This window comes from Podarcis gaigeae (genome assembly GCF_964106915.1).
Source record: "Podarcis gaigeae genome assembly, chromosome: 1".
NCBI lineage: Eukaryota > Metazoa > Chordata > Lepidosauria > Squamata > Lacertidae > Podarcis > Podarcis gaigeae.
In genome coordinates, this window is record NC_139678.1 from 105,981,651 (window position 1) to 106,001,951 (window position 20,301).

The 20,301-nt window shown below is 41.8% G+C and overlaps 1 protein-coding gene across 9 annotated transcripts in view; it reads right to left on the bottom strand.

Moving 5' to 3' along the window:
- The window catches only part of CCDC148 (coiled-coil domain containing 148), a gene marked incomplete at its 5' end in the record, with an annotated part of 108,540 nt that overhangs the window by 27,201 nt on the left and 61,038 nt on the right, over window positions 1-20,301 (bottom strand). For all 9 annotated transcript variants that reach the window (XM_083707794.1, XM_083707793.1, XM_083707791.1 and 6 more), the window contains 2 exons: window positions 1,731-1,871; window positions 18,209-18,415. In XM_083707794.1, the coding sequence (XP_083563920.1) occupies window positions 1,731-1,871; window positions 18,209-18,415 (348 nt within the window). The remainder of the gene's footprint in view (window positions 1-1,730; window positions 1,872-18,208; window positions 18,416-20,301) is intronic.

Consider the following 20,301-nt stretch of genomic DNA (forward strand, 5'->3'; position numbering starts at 1 on the left):
TGTAAAAAAGGAGGTACGAATGGCAATATGAAAGGAGGGGATGTGATTCTAAGACTCAAACACGAATGAATGTCAACATCGCTGAAGGAAGCCCAAAATGATAAGAAATGTCGAAATTCGAATATAATGTATATAATGTATATTTAATCGAACTCAATAAAATTTTAAAATGCAAAAAAAAAAAAAAAAAAAAAAAAGAGAATCACAGCACCTGCTGTGGCTGTTGAGACCAGTAACTCATAACTGCTGCCTCTTGTGTTATTTTTCCTGTGTTAACAGCACTGAAGTGACCTCTATGGGGCACAAGCTGGGGCATTGTGTTTGGAGGTCCTGGGCTGCCCAGATGACAAGATCCCCCCCTCTTCATTGCTGATGTGGTCCAAAGGAAAGCATAACAATAGATCTGGCGATCTGGCACCAGCTTGGCTGCAGGAATTGCGGGAAGGATCTTGTAAAACACTAGTAATAGTAGTAATGGTTGCAGTAGTAGCAGGGTGCGGGTGGGGGGAAGAAATAAAGCAAAACAAGGATATCCCAGAATACACACACAGAAGTGCCTTTGGATCCTAGCCAGGGCAAAATCATATTTCAAGTTCTGTTTGCTAATATACTCTGCCTCTAAAACAGTGGGTTTAGAAATGTAAATAAAATAACAGGAGACAGCCCTTGCTAGTCTTCCTCTTGTCACATATTTCAAAATGTCTAAAACAAATGAGCTTTACTGAATGGGGGCAACACCTTCCTGTGAAATAATTAGATTTGCCTTGCTTTTCCTCGATAGCCGAATACATTTGTACAGGAACAAATCATTTGCATGCAGCAAAATGCAGGAGTGATAACATCCATGCAGACCTCGGGAGTAGTGATAAAGGTGCTTCTTGTCTGAATACAGTTACTCTTTTTATTTGTATAAAACACCCAAATAGTACAAGATTGGGCTCTATGTTTTGCCTACTTATGTTGCTTATGAGGAACTAGGAAAGAAATACATTAAGCTGTACAGTTAAAACCTGGAAAGCCAAGCTAAAGGGCTGCTATTACAAAGTTGTCCCTTTTTAAAAGGTTGCTTCCCCCCCCCCCCATAATGAACAGGATGCTGCTTTGTGAAAATACCTTTTACTTAGTAGCTGCAATGCTGGAAATGGAATCCAGATAAGAAGCAGAACATATACTTCCTATGGTACCCCCCTTTTTTTTCTTCTCCCCCAGTGTTCAGCAAAATGAATGCTAATTCAGATACATGGAGTAATATCCACTTTTCTTCTCTCCCTTACTACAGGCAATGGGCATCAGGCCCGCTGTTCACTGAAGCTGTCTCTGTGATGTTCCAATTGCAGTGTGCAGACATTACATTGTGATGCTTATTTGGTGCATTGCAGCATACCTTGCTGCAGCAATGGGAACCACAGTGGTCTTTGCCACATTAGCTCCTGACAGCAAAACCTGCCAGACATTATTTCCTCTCTGTGACAGTGTAGGAGACACATGCATATGCTATTAACTGTGCTAAGAATGCCAATTAAACAAACTTGGTATGATCACAGTAAAAATGGCATGGAGTTTTCAAGCTACAACAAGCCCTGGCAGATCTCCACTAAGCACTCATTAATCTCTGTAATAATGTTAGGGACTGTTTACAAGGGTATAAAGTATCAAGGTCAATTAACGCTTTAAATGTATTTAACCGTTTAACACATGCCACATACACACACACCACACACTTTGCATACTTTTTCTTTGTCCTCTGCTCTCTGAAGCATTTCTTTCTCCTTGTGAAACTTCTCTTTTTCATCTTCTTCTTTCTTTCTCCTGGCAGCGATAGCAGCTTCCAGTCGGGAAGCCTCTTCCTGCTGTACACGCCACTGGAGGACCTAAACAAAGATGGAGATGTTCCAGTTCAGTTAACAACAGGTTAAAAAACAGTAACACCAAGACAGCAGAGTTTTCTTTTTTTAAAAAATGGATTGGCTTCAGCAATAGCAAATGGCCAGCACTAGGAAATGAAGAGGAAGTGGACTAGAGTCAACATTTGTTTATATATTTGATTCTATCCCATCATTTGATCCAGAAGGATCCCCAAGATGGCTTACACAAAATAATACAACAAAGAAGCTTGCAGGCTTCTTCTAACTCCTCTGACACATAACATCGCTCCAAAGTCCTTCTCTGCCTGGGATGGGGAGAGGAGGATTGGGGCATGATACTTAACGGAGTAAAGGCTTCCTCCTATCAAACCTGACCATTGGCCATTATGGCTGGGACTGTTGGGAGCTGGAGTTCAAAATCATCTGGAGGACCACAGGTTCTCCATCCCTGGTTTAGGAAAACAAGCTAACCTTCAACTGTTGTATGAAGTTGGCTTGTTTCCCTGTACTGCGGTTATGATTAGCTACAGTTTAGGGTTTGGATGTAATGCTAAACTGCGGTTAGTTGAAAACAGGAGTAAAAATCTGAAATCCCTTCATGACAGATGAGAAGAGGTTTAGTGTTACATCTGAAGGTGGTCAGTGTTGCATCTTGAAACAATACAAAAGCATGCAAAACCAAACAGTGTTGGGAGTACACAAGAAGAAAGCCTTCCTTTCAAGCCTCCTTCAGATGAGCAAACAAGAATCTGTCTCTAGCCCAAGGTCATATTCATATGCAGGGGTTTAAATTGGTACGTGATGCAAATGTAAGACCTTCCTTGAATAGAATACACATTCCAATTTCTCTACTGCATTCTGTCCTTCCTGTAACATTCGCATGCAACACAAATGTGGAGTTGTATTCTCATTGTTTGTAAAGTGCCACAAACATGGATAGTGCCAAATTGTTGGTGTCTGTCTGTCTCAAGAGACTACGGAGTGCGCCTGTGGGGTGAAGTTAAACTGCTGGAGAATCACAGCGCTTGCTGTGGCTGCTGAGACCAGTAACTCGTAACTGCTGCCTCCTAGTGGCGTAGCATGGGGGGCTGGGGAAGCCGTCGCCCCGGATACATCTTCAGCAGGGGGGGCGACCAGGTGCCCCCACAACAGGATTCAATTGGAGCATAGCTCTAGTATGCAAGGGAGCTGGTGAGGCAAGCTTCCTTGCATCCAGCTGCGGCTCTGCTCCCAGGTCAGGTCTGACCCGGGGGTGGAATAGAGAAGAGTCGGCAGAGGGCTACTGCCCCTCTCCTTGGCTGGGCTGCAGCATGCACAGCTCCGCTGTAGCAGAAAGAGGCTGCAATGCGCGCCATGACCGGCCACAGCTACTACATACCCAGGTCAAACCTGACCTGGGGGAGGAGAGAGGCTGCAGAAATGCAAGGCACCCAGCTGTGGCTACTCCATCCTTGGGTCAGGTCTGACCTAGCAGTGGAGAGAGGCTGCTACTGCTTCCTCACGGCCAGCCCAGCAGCTCTGGCAGAGAGAGGAGAGTGGGTGGTAACTGTGCTGCCCACTCTCCTGTACTGGGGTGCATGGGTGCGCCCCCACACTGCTTTGCGAGGTGAACCGCAGCAGGCTCCTTCCCGTTCTACAATTCAGACATGTAAACAAGACCCAAGACTGAAAAGCCAAGTGTCCTCAGGAAGCAACCTACCCATTCAATCAATAAAACTATATTTAATTTAAAGCATGTAGGTATTTAATCCTCCAATTTTGTTTAGCACACCTTTTACTCTAGTCCCCATGACCCTGTTTTAACAATAAAATGCCAACTGAAAACGTAAATAGGCTCATAGACGGTATGAATCTTTCTTTGTGTTTATTTACTGTTTATAGCTCTGAGTAAATAATATGGAAAATAAGCTGAAGGTCATCAGCAGGATCCTTCATGCAGAACCACCTCTCCGCTAACTTGTAAGATTCAGAGGCAAGCTGCCAGAAACCACTGATAGGAATTTTGCATACCACTTCCCTGCCTCAAAAAGTTCCTTTGAGGTACACAGAAGCTTAATACTGCATTATAATAAGCTTCCTGCCTGCCTTCAAGGACTTCCTTAAGCGCTGCAAAAATGTGCACACAGAGCTAACACCTCCATTGAGCTGAATGGGGAGGCCAGGCGTGTGCAGGAGGGCTATGCACATACCACATAGCCCTCCTGCTCTGGATTGTTGAAGAAATCAGATTCTATATTCTGTCACTGCTCCCAATGTTTTATGTTTAGATACATGGTAATTATTTTCAAGCATCCTTGGTGGTGATCCTCATGCAGCTCTCTCTGCTGAACTGTTAGACATATATTTAGATCAACTTACAGAAGAGCTGGTTTTTTTTTAAGTGTTTATAAAAATGAGATACATGTGGCCTTCTGCCTGTGGAAAAACACTCTGTTGAAAAAATCTACAATAGTTGCTTAGTTACTGTCAGGGAACTGTCATCGGAGAGTCAGGTGGTGGAAGGGCTCAAGGAGGCTAGGAGAGCCTCGGATGCGGAGGAAGGAACCAGTAGGGGGAGAGGGAGAGTTCCTGCAGAAACTCAATCGGAGGAAGGGCTCCAAGATGTTTCCAGTGAGAATAGCGGGGAGGGCTCAGGACCTCCGCTGGGGACGCCCACTCCGCGGAGGAAACTGTCACGCAGAGATCCAGAAGAAGAGTTTCCGTCAAGGAACTCTTATGTTGGAGTAAATTCCGGAAACGCCCACTGACGGATTCTGCCAGCGATTGAGGTAGCCACGCACCCATGGCTCCTCGGACTGGGAAAGTTTAGGAACTGAGGGTAAAGCTTGGAGGCTTTAAACGCTTACGCACGAGCAGCCCCCTTTTCCCATTACCGTTACTGTGCAACAAAAGTGTACCAGAGGGTAAGCTGTATTTCTTGGAATATATTGAGTTCTTAAACAACTTAGGTAATAATAAGCAATGGCATATTAACATAAATAATCATTAGATGGAATTAGTACACTACTAAAAAAAAAATACCCTTCACCTATTCCAAATAATTTCCGTTTCTAAAATTGGGAAGTATTATTTATTCCATTTGATTACGCACTGCATACTAATCATTCACCAGCAAAATAGATTACTGAATGTAACGCCTGCCAATCACAAACTCCCAGAGGAGTAAAGGAATCGAGGAACGCTACAGCAAGACTGATCTTTATTACAATGCGGAGGTTGTAATGGAAACTACAATATAGACAGTGAAATTGCTGCTAAGGATCAATAATCTTTGAAGTTTATTTATAAAAGTATCTTATCTCTCTCACACACCCATGCAGTGTGTATTTACATTCCACCAATGATATACAAACATAGGCATTGTGCAATGTCCAAAGGTAACTTTTTAAAGGATCAGAGGTTATTTTAAAAGAAAGGGGTTTTTTTTAAATCAGATACGTATACACTAAATCTCCCAGCTTCATTCACAACCCAGTTAAAAATCAACAGAAATGCAGCCCGGTTCTATTCATATTTATTGGGAAGTTAAGTCCCACTGTGTTTAGAATGACAGAGTCCTGAGTGAGGTTCCTGAGAATACAATAACCTGTATGTAGGCAGCAAAAATCATTAGGAAAATGAAGCCATTGTATAAAGTGTAGAGGCTTTCTATGAGAAATCTCAGCGCAAGGGAATAAGTGGCTAGAAGTAGTTTTGCTGTTTTTTCTGCCAAGGAGATATTGTAATCACCTATTTAAAGCAGATCATCTGCAATGAAGTGTGGAATGATCATAACGAAGGAACCAGGATCAAGTGCTATCATTACAGGGAAACAGCACAAGTTAACAAAATGTGTCAGAATTTCATTACGATATCCTATTTTCAAGGACAGCTATAATACCCTGATGTTTTTCTAAGTCTCTCTCAGTATAGATTTTTAATACAAATCTTTTGCTTTCTGGGTTTCTAAACAGAATTTGATATTAAAGCAGCTAGTTCGGCCATTTGTAACCTTGAAAAAGCTAGCAAACTCTGGTTTCTATTCAGTCCTGGAATGTATAAACAAGCATCAATGTACTGTACAGCCTTTTTATGCAAACATCTCCAGAACAAACACAATGTGCAGGGCTCTTTAGCTGAACTTTGAGGATGCAGCAACAACAGTCAAAAAAAGGACATGAACAGAACACAGAGGAACATATACAAGGTGTGACCGGAAAGTTCGGTGAATGGTCACAGAAATCGGACAGTGAGAAATATTCTAACATACATACCTTACAGGCCTTCAAAGTAGGCCCCCTCTGATACAATGCACTGTTGACAATGTTCATAGAACTGTTGGAAACTTCTGGAGAAGTCCTCTTTTCGTACTGCTTTCAGTTCCGTAACAGCATCTTGGACATGTGAAATGTTGGAAAATCTGTGCCTTTTCAGTGCGTATTTCAGTTTTGAAAAAATAAAGAAATCTGGTGGGGCCAGAATATGGAAGGTGGGACAACTCGGTAACCTCAGTAATGATTTCACACGGAATATGCAATTCTTCTGCCATCATTCGGACAGACAAACGCCAATCCTGCTTCAATAACTCATGAACTCTGTCGACATTTGCTGCCGTTCTGCTTGTCAACGGTCTGCCAGACTGAGTGTAATCTTCAATGGTTTGCCGCCCTTCACGAAAATGCTTAAGCCACTCATGGACTGTCTTTCAAGTTACAGCTTCATCTCCACACACAACTGTGAGCATTTTGTGGGTTTCCAATGCCAATTTACCCAATTTTTAAAAGAATTTCATATTGACTCTCTGCTCATTTTCAATCACAACACACTGCACTATTAACAGCTACTAAACGCTACCACATGAATGTAGGCCTGTCAACAAATGCCAAGACACGTGCGCATATGTTAGCTGAGATACAGACGAACGCCTCCCACGTGTCTCCACAAACCCAGGAGTTCCCATTATCGCATACGGGGGTGATTCACCCTACTTTCCGGTCACACCTTGTACAATCAGCCAATGAGAGCTCTGGATGGCAAGACTGACGCCATGACAAGCTCCACGGCACCATCAAAGATGAAGTCAAGCTACTGGCCAGACCAAAGGGAGGCACCTAGAGATGGAAGGAAATGCTATACTCAAAAAAGGCTGGCAAAACCATACCCATGTATTTGTGGGTACCTTTGTATCTACCAGGTTTGACTTTGTGTCATGCGAACCAGCTCACAGCACTGCACTTTTCCTGTTTTTGAAAAACATTCCTTTTCAATTTAAGTTATATGCTCCCAAATACATGCAGAATATTGAATCAACTCGACTGTTAAGAAAAACTGAATAGATTGTCTAATAAGTCATTTCCCCAGTCTAAATTCCATGGGTTCCAAATATATTCATTTTCTTTCCCTAGCTTGTGACAAAAATCAAGTTTGCTGCCAAGATTTCTCCCTTCTTCCCCGCCCCAACTGAATAATATTTTTTAAAAAACTCTTATTGACAGAGGTTCTTATCAAAAACAGCATGATTCGTCTTCTAAAAATGCACTTGCTCGTGAAGAATAGAGCCACAATTCTATGGGAACTGAATGTAATCAGAAAACCTGGTGCTGATGATAGCAAAAATGCATCTTACATTTTAAAGCCTTTAGCGTTAAGGGGAGCTGGCTGAGGATGTGGAGGTCTTTTAGCATACCTTGCTGCCATTGAACAAAAGTGATTTGTCAAGCCAAAAGACAAAGGGTTGTGGTGGCAAGATAATAAGAGTAATAATGATACAGAGTGTAATTGTAGTGCTAGAATTGTAATATTACATCTCTATAATTACAATTATGCTTCTCAGGGAGGCAAAATATCACAGGCTGGCAGAGGTTATGCAAGAAATGAAAGCCTGAGTGCTTTCTTCTAATTTTGAGGAATGATTAAATAAACTTTCAAAAGCTGAACTCCTTGGACTTTGCATTCGCAACTGGAGAGGAATTTCACAGCTGAAGTAGAAATATCCCCCTGATGATACATAACGGGAGGAAGAAATATCAGGAGTCGTGGGCTCAGCAGCACAGATGGCCCCCCTGAAAGATGAAATGGCCAGGCTGGAGATGTCACAGCATGACTGGAGTGGCAGAAACCTGACACTAGCCCTAACCCCAGGAAAGTACTGCTGCACAGGTTAGAGCAATGGCAAAAGCAGGCAGGACACTCCCTGGAGTGGCTGAGGAGAGAGCAGAACGTGTCTTTGAGCTCCTGCTGGGGAGCAAGAAGACCCCACTTGCCCATGGCTACTCCTCTCCAGCTTGTACTGGCAAGGGCTGGGTGACAGCCACAAACCTCCCAACCGTGACCAGCCAGAAGCTATGCTGTTTGACAGGGGTCAACAGATGATGTCAAAGGAGGCTCGTTTGAGGTTAGTCCAGATTTGGGAGGCAAAAAAGAGCAGTAACTTCTCCATGACACAGACTGACAGAATGAATGAATGACTGCAGTCAATGGCAAAGCCTCTCATCTCCAGCCTTTGGCCTCAGGAGGTGGTACCACTGCCTAGTGGTGATATAATCGGTTCCACCTCCTGAGGCCTATATTTCTACTTTTGACAAGTCCCGTCTAATGTTAGACAAGAACGCTAATGGGAATAAAATGAAAAACATTTCCTGAAGAAAATAAGCTCTAGAATTAAATATATATATTTTTTAATAATAATAAAAAAAACATACCTGTGTTTTTATAATAAATGAACCACAATCACTTTAAAACCAACACCAGCAGGACTAAGATCAGTGCTATTTTTCTAGAAAAAGAGGTGCTGGAATTCACCAAGAACACCTCCCTTGTTCTCTTAGAATGTCAATGGCGCCCACCTGAGAGGTCCCAGAACTGAGTTCTGGTGAGTTCCGGCTGGAAAAAAAAAAGCTCTGCCTAAGAGTATCATATATTGGCAAACAATGAAGCAACATATTAAAAGGTGGCAACCTATTAAAAGGTAACCCTGCCAGATAACCTGGTGGATCACTATGGGTCAGAAAAGACAATGCTGGGCTGGATGGATGGACAGTCCAACCAGATCCATGGCATGTTCCTATGTTTCTACGTGCAGGCATCAGAGTTACTCATTGTGGTATGCTACCCATTAAATATAATATGACATCTTCCAGGGACACCTTCCATAGTATCCCATCTTTGGGTGTTACTCATTATGCAGTGACGTATGATGATGATCCTATTTATTTTGCACTGCTTGCGCAATGCCAGTCTCTCTGAAATCTACCTGGTGCAACCCTTGAATTCATTTCCTCACCAGATTAAAACCTGGTTATTTACTCAAACTTTTAGTAAATGCTAACCTCTCAAGTTTAGGTTTGTAATGACAGCTGCTCACATTTTAAGCTCACTTACTGTGTTATTATTTTACGTGTTTCCAGTTTGTAGCTGGACTTGTTACTTTAATTATTGGTGTACCCTGCCCTGAAATCTTTGGGTAGGAGGTGGGTTATAGATATTCTAATAAATTATAAAACATTTCCATAATCAGTTTTCTGAGAGCTGTTAACCCTACTAGTAAAATGAAAGCTCAAAGTGGAATGTGTATATATACACATACTGTATGTACTGTACATATCGCTAAGGTGAACATTCCATTAGTGCAAGGATTTCTTCTGGGACCATGATGTGTTCTTCCGCTATGCACCCTCTAAATCTGTTCTCTGTCCCACTATGTACATATATGTACATGCACACCCACCCACCATGGTATGGACTGCAAGTTTTTGCTCTTTCTGATGCAGTTTCAGGAAAAGGGCTTTACTGTGTAAACATTAAGCGTGCTGTTTCAGTATTAAACAATCCTGATTGTTAAGCTAATATTAAAGCAGTAGGGAAACTGGCTCGCCCACAGCCTGTTTCACAAATGAGATCACATTTTAGCAAGGCGGCGACTGCCAGGAGCAATAAGCTTTGAATGCCAGTTGTAATTAAAAACTTTACTTTCAAATATATTTCACAGTTTATACATGGTGAAAGGAGGATTTGCAGACTGCACACAGATTGCTTTGCTACACAGAGGGGATACTTCTTCATAGTCAGTTAATTATCTGACTAGTGTACACTGCAAGGATGCAAAGTGCACTAAGCATGACTAATTAAGGCAACAAATTGTATGTTATGGCCCAAAATTTTTCATCCCTTTCCAGTTGTGAACAGAAATTCCCCCTATCGTCCATATGCACAATGAAATAAAAATGCTGTTACACCAATGAGGAAAATGAGTTCAGAAAGATTACAGTTTCCTCCTTTGTGCTGTGACTCTGATGAGCAGAGAAAATATGGCAAAACGGTTGAATAACACTACTTCAGAAATGTGACTTCTCACCAACTTTCTCATAGCAGGTGAAGTTAACCTTCCTCTACTCATGGTCCTCTAGATCACAGGCCAAAAGTATGATTTACAGGCCAGTTCACACACCTCCTCTGTAATCAATCACTTTCCCCTATGCATTGCAAATGAGTCATCTGAACCAAAGGCTCCAAGCATAAGATACATTTTTCAAAGTTTCCATTTCACCCATGTTTCACCAAAGCAGAGACTGCTGCCAGTAACCGATGGGGAGGGGACTGAGGCGGCAGGGGGTTGCTGCAGTGTGGGTGCAGCAGCAGAGCCAATGTGACGCTTTTGCCCTTGCACCAACACCACACCAGCCTTCTTCTCAGTTACCAGCAGTGACTGCAGAATTGGAATACCAGGCAAGCAATGCCTCCCCAGCCTACCAGCTGCTAATGTCCTTCAACACTTCCTCTGGCCCTTTCACTACAAAGAAAGATGATCTCCCCTCCCTCATCCATGAACTTAACAGTCTGTTGGTCACCTTTACTCAGCATGAGGGGATTGCTGACACCGGGCAAGCTGTGGCGTTGAGGTTCATCTGAAAGTGGACTCAGGGTCACAAGTGGTCCTTGGCTCACCATTAGATAAATGCTAATCTATAGTTGATGGCAGGTTTCTTTTTTAAAAAATACTTAAATGTTTTATTTTATATTCCATATTTCAATGATAACAATTCTAAAAGCCGTTCAAAATAATAAAAATGCAGGTGATATTGCATTCGCAAAGGAATCAAAACTATTATTGATGGGATGAAACTAATATACCATTGATTTCCATGGGGCTAAAAGGGGACTAATGTCATCAGGATCTAAGTCTATAACTCTGAAATAAGCTAATTCCACAAACAAGCTCATTTCTTAGTATTGAAGGAACTTAGCACAAGAAAATGCAACACAGGATAATTTTAGACAACAGCCAGATTGTGTCCACTGAAGTAGTCTAGTTTTTGAGTCTTTACATTAACTTTTCCTTACCAAAGAGTAAATATTTGCCTGTTGCAAAGATAATTATTTGTCCTTGACACGTTTACAACTCCTCTAAACAGACAACCACAAACCACAAGCCTCTCTCCATATCATAAAAACCAAATGCATCTGCACACAAATGTAAACCTGATAATGGCTTCTCTTATTTACAATGAAAGTTTAGAGCCAAATGCATACTGTACATATTTGTTGAAAGGGGGCAGCCCCAGAGGCTCTTGACATCTAAATATCATATAAATTTTGTCTCATCTGTAAGCCTTAGTCTATTCTGTGCTTTAACATGCGCAGGAAGAAGTGGGTCACAAATCAATCACCATCCATTTAATATTTTTCAAAAGAGTCAAATGAGATTATGTCTGCCTCCAGCAAACATAGTACAGGGACTGTGGTCAATATGCTTTAACGCTCATCTGATGGTTAAAGCTAGGGCACAACTAGGTTTTAGAACTAGGATTTTTTAATCCAATGGCAAATGTGGTTTAAAATCCCTCTTACTTTTAGCTTTTCCTTGAAGTAATACAAATCAAGCGACTACTGTTGTTCAACATGAGCCTCCCTAGAAGAAGAGACCTTTGTCTGAGATCCCTTATCAAGTCCCTTTGCAACCTAAAGCAAGGTGAGAGGTGATGGGGTACATGCAGAAAAAAGGCCCTTGTCTTTGGAATAACCTCTCCAGGGAAGATTGCCTGGAGCAGACTCCATTTGCCTTTGACTTATCTGTTCCAAGAGGTCTTTTAATCTTGCTTGGCTCTGGCTTTAACTGCCCTTATGCTGAAACCTCATCCTCTTTGGTGGCCATGAAACCAGAAGAGTTATTTCTGCAAGTTTTTTTTTGGGGGGGGGGGAATGGGGTTCACAAATTGTTTTGAAGGCAGGGTTGCCACATCAGGCAACTCATTTAAAAAAGAAAAAGGAAAGGATGGGGACCCAAGCACATGCTCTTGTCTACTCTTGCATTCTAGGAAAAAGTGCTGCTAGAGATCCCACCCGCTGATGGCAACTACAGCAGGATTTCCCCCGCCCTCCTTCTCATAAAAAATGGCAGCCAGCAGCAGCTTGCAGCACCGAGATAGTGGGTGGGTGTGGGGTCATCTATGTTTGTTCTGCTGCTTTTTATGTTGATATTTGTTCTGGTTTTATCTGTTTGCCTGCTATCTGCTATGGGGATCTTATGGAGGGTAGGATAGAAATGTATAAATACATAAATAAAAAGCAGCTTGTTCTACCTTCAAGAAGATAATTTGCTTTTAATTGGGTTTTAAAAGGTCTGCATATAATTAATCGTATTTTAAAAGTCACCTACTGGATAACAACCAATTAGGGGGGGAAATATGCTGCTCATTCTTGGGCTAGTTATATATTCACATGGTGTATGTGGACATTTTGCAATCAGCAACACGTCACAGGTAAACGCCTCCATTATTTCAGAGGTACACCACCGCCTTGCTTGTACTATCTGTGAAGTGTCTGAATCTATTATGTGTAAAGTCTAACACAATCAAAATGAAATAAATATGCATTTTGCTATTTCTTAAAGTACCAATAAGATCTGATTCTATGTTAAGCATTACTTACACGTTCCAATTTGGTTGAAATAGAAAGGAAAAATATCTGTCCTTTAGGCATTATCCATCTATGTAATGCAACTATAAGAAATCTGGGTGTCTTTTTTGGCCTTCCAATTTAATTAGAAGCAGAGAACAATAAGAAATAACAAGAGACCACAGGAGAGAACTGAGGAGCAAAAGAACAGAAGCAACAGATAAAAGAAGAAGAGGGAAAGTGGTAATGAGAGATTTCTATAATGAAGCCAGGTCATTTACCATAGTTCTATTTTATTTTTTTAAAAATGTAAACTATAACTTGGAACAATAAAAGAGAAGAAAAAGCTGAGACTTAACACAGAAAGTTGGTCTTTGGAACATGCAAGCAGAAAAGGATTTTTCTTGTGAGACGCATATATGGTTCTCCTAGGTATATGCATGTGCAGGCGAATGAACATAACTTTAAAAATATTCCTAAGAAGAAATCACTTGCTAGAAAAATGGATGTAAAAGTTAAGATTTTGCATTTTGCCAAGCAAAGGGTGGGATTCAACTAAGTTGTTGCATTTGTGGAACAAGGATTGCTTGTACAATGGGACTTCCTGCCTATCCTTCCCCTGCAGGCCCCCTAAATCTGGTCTGGAAGGTTGGGGGAACTCCCAAAGTAGGTTTAAGGGGGAACAGAAGAGGGGAACAGAGGCAGAGGGAGAAGAGAGAAGGGGGGGGGAAGTCCCATTGTGCAAGTCAACTATGTACACCATAGTGCTGTCAGGAGGTCCTACACATGAGTAGGAGTCCAGCAGAGACACATGCCTGACTGGCATGTTCTCTCCCTCCTGGTCGGTCATTCGGGAGATTCGAAAGCTTTCTCCAGTGACTGATACCAAGAGGGATCAGCATACTTCAGGATCAGCAGAGTATAGGCAGTCAGTGTTCAGACTCAGTAGCGCAGCAATTTGGCTAAACTACGTTTATTTAGATATATGCCCTCGGAGCATCATAACTCAGCTCCTTCCTCTTCAGTATCAGACAGCAAAGAGAAAGAGCAAAGGACAAAAATCCTACATCACGGAAACACAGTAATAAAAACATCCTATCTCCGTCACTTCCCACAATGTGGAATGAAAACATACACCGTCGTGAGATAAAAACAATCCCATGACTGCAACACAGGAAAAGAATCCTCACAAGTGCTCCACTGAATTCCACTCCAAGATTCTACTGCTCTTAACTTTGCCCCCACAGACACTGTCATATTTCAATCATCATGTATCAGTCATCCCTACCGCCCCGACTATTGACTACACCAGGGTTGCAATTGTAATGTTTGTTTATAAAAGAATAAAATGGTTTAAGAGCAACAACAAAAAAGGCTTCTGAGTTTGTGGGAGGAAACAGCTGTAAGGGAAAGGGATGACTGGAGAAAATCAGCTCCCAGCATCGACTTTTCCACTAATGGAATGAGCCCTTCCATTTGCAGAAGGGACACTCTGGATCTTACTCCCAATGCAGGACTTTTAAGTTAAACCATTGGACAATTGGGACAAAAAGGCAAAGTCTGAATTATTAATAGTGCAGAGACAACTCTGACTTTTCCAAGTGCTTTATTACAACTAATTCAAAACTCATGCAGGAGAGGGCTATCAATGGCTACTAGCCATGATCACTATGCTCTATCTCCATATTTGGAGGCAGCAATACCAGTCGCCGGAAACCATGGGAGGGGAGAGTGATCTTGTGCTCAAATCCTGCTCACTGGTTTCTCACAGGCATCTGGTTGGCCACTATGATAACAGAATACTGGATTAAATGGGCCACTGGCCTAATCCAGCTGGCTGTTCTTAAGAAAGCTGTGGCATCCTGATGGAAATCACAATAGCAGCTCAGAAAAGCCACACTCTCTAGTCTTCAGTGTGTGGTGGTGGATGGTAGTAATTGTGGAAGAAACTTTACTCTTTCCAAAGGCCCAAGCTATGTCTCTCTTACCAAAAACAGCATGAACTAAATTCTGAGCAGCCCTTCAGATCAGAGGACAGATTGGAGTGTCTACAGCCACTATCTTGTTGGCAGATGAAGTAATGGGATAAGGTTGGCTGCTTCTCACAGATTATCAACTCTGTGGCTGAAGGAGAGAACAAGGCAATGGGGTTTTTGCCAGCACTGGAGTGGGGAAGAAAGTTGACTTGCTCCTAGTTACAGACCCCACAACAACAACAAAAAGGAAGACAGACAGTAACGTCCCAATTTCGTGAAGACTGAATGCGCTTGAGAATGAAGGGGTTACCCAGTCCTTACTATGAAGCTGAGCCCTGAAGTTCTTCCAGCTCATTGACAGAACACATCCAGATGTAACAAAATACATTTAAAAAATGTTTCATAGACAAGATTAAAAGGAGGGGGAAGATTTTTTGAAATTTATTCACTCTTTCACATTCCATGCTCTGTGGGGATTTTATAAGCAGAAGGGGCATCATAGGGGCTGAATCAGGAGGTGACTTTGGCAAGGAAGATGTTTTCCAGTTCCTGGGAGCAGGAGGTACTAAGGGAAAGCTGTGGCGTTTGCCCTCCTAGGTGTGTGACATCATACTGGGTTCACAAGGAAAGGGTTAACTAAGTGTAAAATGACTAACCTATAGGAACCCAAGGGGAGAAGTTAGAGTTGTTAAGAAGTCAGTCTGGAGTTAGAGAAGAGAGAGGGAGGATAAGTCTGTGGGTTGGGCTAGTCTGATGTGAGAGAGTGAGAGAATCTGTTAAGAGGAGTCAGTCAAACAGTTGAGATAATCAGTCAGAAGGTATTAGGAAGGTATAGGCCACTAAAGAAACTAAGGTTCAGAAACTGTCAAGAAAATTATCTGAGAAACCATAAACATGTTAATGCTTATAAAATAAACTCGTTTATTTGATTTAATTTTAACAACTGTCTGGACTCAGTGTGTACCCGAGAGTAACAGGTTGGTGGCAGCGGGGAAACAAGCACAGTGGTGGCACAGGGATCAATAGACTGTCAAACGTCCAGGGACCCTGTGTGATCACCACAAGAGTCTTTACGGGAATATCACAATGTTCTCGGGGAGCGAGACAGTTTCTGACAACATGAGTATCTCAACAATTCTATTCTCGTTTGCCTTCCTACTTGCCAAATGTGTTGGTTTGGGGAAAACTGCCATGTTGCACAATATAACAGACAGTTTGTTTATACTGTAAAGATATCCCAGTTTCCCATTGGTGCAATCCAGAAGAAAGCAGCCATATGGTTCTGTTGATTTACCCTATTCGGCTTCTCAAGATGCTCCAAGGATTTGTCCTGGAGGAATTCAGTTTCGTTTTAAAGCTCTTGCTGATTTTGATTGAATTAAAAATTCATCCAATAATTTGTTCATGTTAAAAATTAATTAAAATGTTCCTTTTTAAAAATTTATTCACTCTTTCACATTCCGTGCTCTGTGGGGCAAAGCATGGGTATTTAGCAATACAATATCTTATTATTCGTCGTTTATTATGAATTGTTCTACAACAATTGTAAGGAATCAGTGGCCCTCCTGATGCTGCTGAACCGCAACTCCCATCATCCCCAGCCAGCATGGCCAATCGACAGGCATGCTGGGAATGGCAGTCCAACAGAATCTGGGAGGCCACAGGTTTCCCATCCCTGTTTTATGAGTTATTGTTCTATCTTGGTCTTGCCTGCCATCACTTTGCCAATCATCTTCAACCCCTCTAGTGCCGAACTTGTGTGGTAGTGTGCCTGCCAGTTTGGAAAAAAAACAGGACTATCCAAAGGCAAGTTAGTGGTTTCTACTTTCTCTGGAGACCACGTTTTGCCCTCACTGGACCCCCATTCTCTCCAATCAGGTTTTGACCCAATCTGCACAATTGCCTAAAGGAAAAGCACAAGGGAAGTACAATATGCTGCTCCATCTCCTCAATCTCGTCATTGCTAGGAAGTTCAAAGATGATGCAGAGCTTGGCCAGCCAAGTTCAGGGAACACACATCTCCCTTACTTCAAAGAGTTGGAAGTTTTCCTGAGCTGTGTCCTATCTTAGCTCACTGGAGACTCTGTTTCGGAGTGGGGTGGGGAGCCATTAGGGCTTTCAAATCGTTCTGACATGAATTTAAAAGAAAGAAATTTTGAGGAGCAGTTGAAAACATACTGATAAATGGAGAGACCAGGAAAGGGAGCAAGGAAATGAAGGGAATGTATTATTTTTCATCCCTCCCTCTCAATTCCTTGCAGGGGTCCACACCTTCCTGTGTGTAAGATGTATAGGGAAACCATTAAGTTTTCATCACATTTTATTCATTTTCTTCTGCCATGGAACCCAAAGGTAGTGTAAATGTGTTTCTTCCCATGGGGTCTTATCCAGGTACTGGACAGATCCAGACCTGCTTACCTTCAGCCAGGTGAAGTGCCTTTAAACCTTGCCCTGGATCCTTTCATTATCAATTTTATTACAGCAGTAACCAAATTAGTAGACACTCTGATGATGTATTGAAAACACAGCATTCAGATGAATGCAGGCGAAATGTCAATAAATCAGAACAAAAGCACCCAGGAATTTTGGCAGAGCGGAAGATGTTTATTGCTAACTATCGATTCTGGCTAATCGCGCAGTTGGCAATTGCTAGACTCCCCTTCTTCTAGACATAGGTCAGATTTCCAAATTAATGTTTGTGTCTAACATTTTTACATTTCATTTCTCTTTTCATTACTTGTCACTAACTTTACTGCTCTGACTATTTGTTCTCTATGGTTATTTCAGTTCTTCACAGGGAGTCTGGAAGCAGGAACTACCTTTTGTGATGACATCTTTGCTTCTTTTAGAAGACTGCAAAGCAGCCATGGTTTGGCTAAAATCAGGGGTGGGTGGGAAATCCCCCCTATTCTGTCACTGGGCTACTTTTTTCATCTAGAAATTAAACAATTTCTAGGACAGGCACACATCAAATGTAATATCCTTGTCTCTTATTACACCTGATTTTAGCTAAAAGGCAGAGAAACTTTTTCTCCCGTTGAAACCTTCAGGCATGCCTGTTACTAGGGGGACTTAGCCAACATGCTGCTATACCATTATACCAACACAGGACATGATAAATGAAATTAGCAAAACGAAAACCCATTTATGCGCATGATTCCATAGGCGTGAGTGCAGCTGAAGCAAAACAGATCCATTAATATAAAGCCTCAAGAGCAGAAAAGAAATTAAAAACAAATTGTACACAAATGTTCTAGGAAAAACAAATCAAGATGCACCCCCACCCCTAATGCTCAAGAGGGATGCAATATAAAAGTGCAGCCCTGAAGAATAGCTAGACTAGTAACTATGAGTGTGGAGTAATCTATCTCCATTTTAAGAGGTGGGGGGGGGTTCCATATTATAGCTGCTGCAACGTTTTTTCCTTAAGCAAATATTGAACAAACCAGGATACAAGGCAACATAAATGTAATTGGCGGTTGTGTAATAGTCTACCTTTTCTTTGAGATCCGCACATATTTCCTGTTGTTTTCTTCTATTATTAGCCAACATAATTTCTGTCTCATGAGCAGCACAAGCTTCTGCAAGAGTCATTACTGCCTTCAGTAAAAAAGCTTTCCTTGCCTCGGCCCAGTTGAACATCAAAGCTCTCCACTGATTCCTAGTAAAATGGTAGTGGTCCCAAGCTCTTTCGTGAGCAACCTAGAAATAATAATAAAGGGAAGTCAGGATTATTTTCACCCATATGATATAAATCTTTATACTGAGGTAACTTCAAACAATCATTACAAATGAAAGTATTAGAAGCAAAAATGAAAATTATTAGAAGCAAAAATGAAAATTATCTGCGCCCCCGCCATTGAAAACAGCAGAGTACCCTGTCAGGAGTTTCAAGTACTTGTAGGACTGGCTGATTTGGGCTGACCAGGGCTGTGCTAAGGAAACTAGCAGCCCAAAGATACGTTTAATAAAAGGTTCCATTCTCAAGTTGGCAAAGGGATGAGAACAGAGTTACGCACAGAGAACGGAGAGAAAGAATCACCAAAAGGCCTCATAATAAGCACTTCTCTTCCCAGAGTAATCTCAGGGATCAATACAATTAGTTGTAAAAAAAACTATAAACACAAACTGTGTCACTTTGTAAGAGGAAAAAGCTCAGGCAAAATGCAGCAACAATGTAATGTGACAGCAACTGGTTCGGGAGTAAAAGAGGCCTTAGATGGCACTGTAATTCTCTTGGATTGTCTTGAAGGGAAGGCATTACGTGAACATTTCATTGTTCAGAAATGATTTGATGCTGTTGTGATTTGCTATGAGCTCACAGAGAGAGTTAGGATATAAATCAAAGTCCATACACATAAATTAAGTGCCACCTATAATTACAAGGGTCGTAAAATAGCCTTGCTGGTAGAAATGGAGTCTTATTGTACAATTAAGTCATATTATAAATCAGGTCTTAATGAAACAAATGGCTATTATGCTGGGCAATTCATATTTATAAATTTGCTAAAATCCCACTAGACCTGGGATGGGGAAACTGTGGTTCTTCAGGTGCTGAACTACAAATCCCATCAGCCCTGTCCATTGGCTATGTTGCTTGGGCCTGAAGGAGAGCCACAAGTTCCCTATTCCTGTAACATATGATGGTTAAGCTCTATAGTGCAAGGCAGAGAGCAGGATGTTCCAAGTATTCCTTTCTGATTGCAAGCCCCTATGCCCCTCCTCATCCTGGAAGTTGGGTGATGCAATGCAAGGATCTGCAGATGGACAAGGACATCGTGGAAGTCCCAGTGCATATGGGGAAGTTGTATAGTCAGCGTACTAGGAAGGGGAAAGCTGGGAGAGCCTGTTTATCCCCTTCCTTGAACAACCGCCTTGCAAGCAGGCAAGTTGCATCTTAGAACTATCCAGTAGTCATTGCCATCACCACCCCTCTCAGCCCCAGGTGGGAAAGAATCCTGGGCAAGTACTAAAGGAAGTACTAAAAAAACAGGACCCACTGGGTTTCCTTGGCCCTCCTGGGGGTGCAAGAAACTTGCTTTTCTCCACCAAGATTCCTCTCAATTTACAAGGGCTAGCTAGTTATTAGAGTCCCACCCCAAGTATCTTCTCATTATCTTAAATATTACAAGTAGTCCATCTTCACATTAAGCCAGCAGCACTGCCCTGCGTTGGCCCTGTTTCATTAAATGTTACTTCTTTGTCATTTTTAATTCACAGAAAATGTTACATCAATACCTATTCAGCAAAAGGGGTGTGTGAGTGAGTGTACTGAAAACCATGCGTGCAAATTCATCATCTTATATGACAAGGACAAATTATGCCTTCAGATTATATCACAAAAGTTGTGGGAAAGGGCTAAACAAGCTACTAAAATCAAAAGTAAAAGAGATGCAGGGGAAGCGGAAGATGCTTTTAAGATGGGATATCATCTGGCCTACAGCTGGAAAAGGCAACCAGAACAGGCCCACTGACTCATTGGATCCCAGACTTTGAGTATACAAGCTTCTTCAGATCCTAGTTCAACAAAGAATCTTGAATTCTTGCATCATTACAGTAACCTTGCAACACATTCATTCATTCATTCA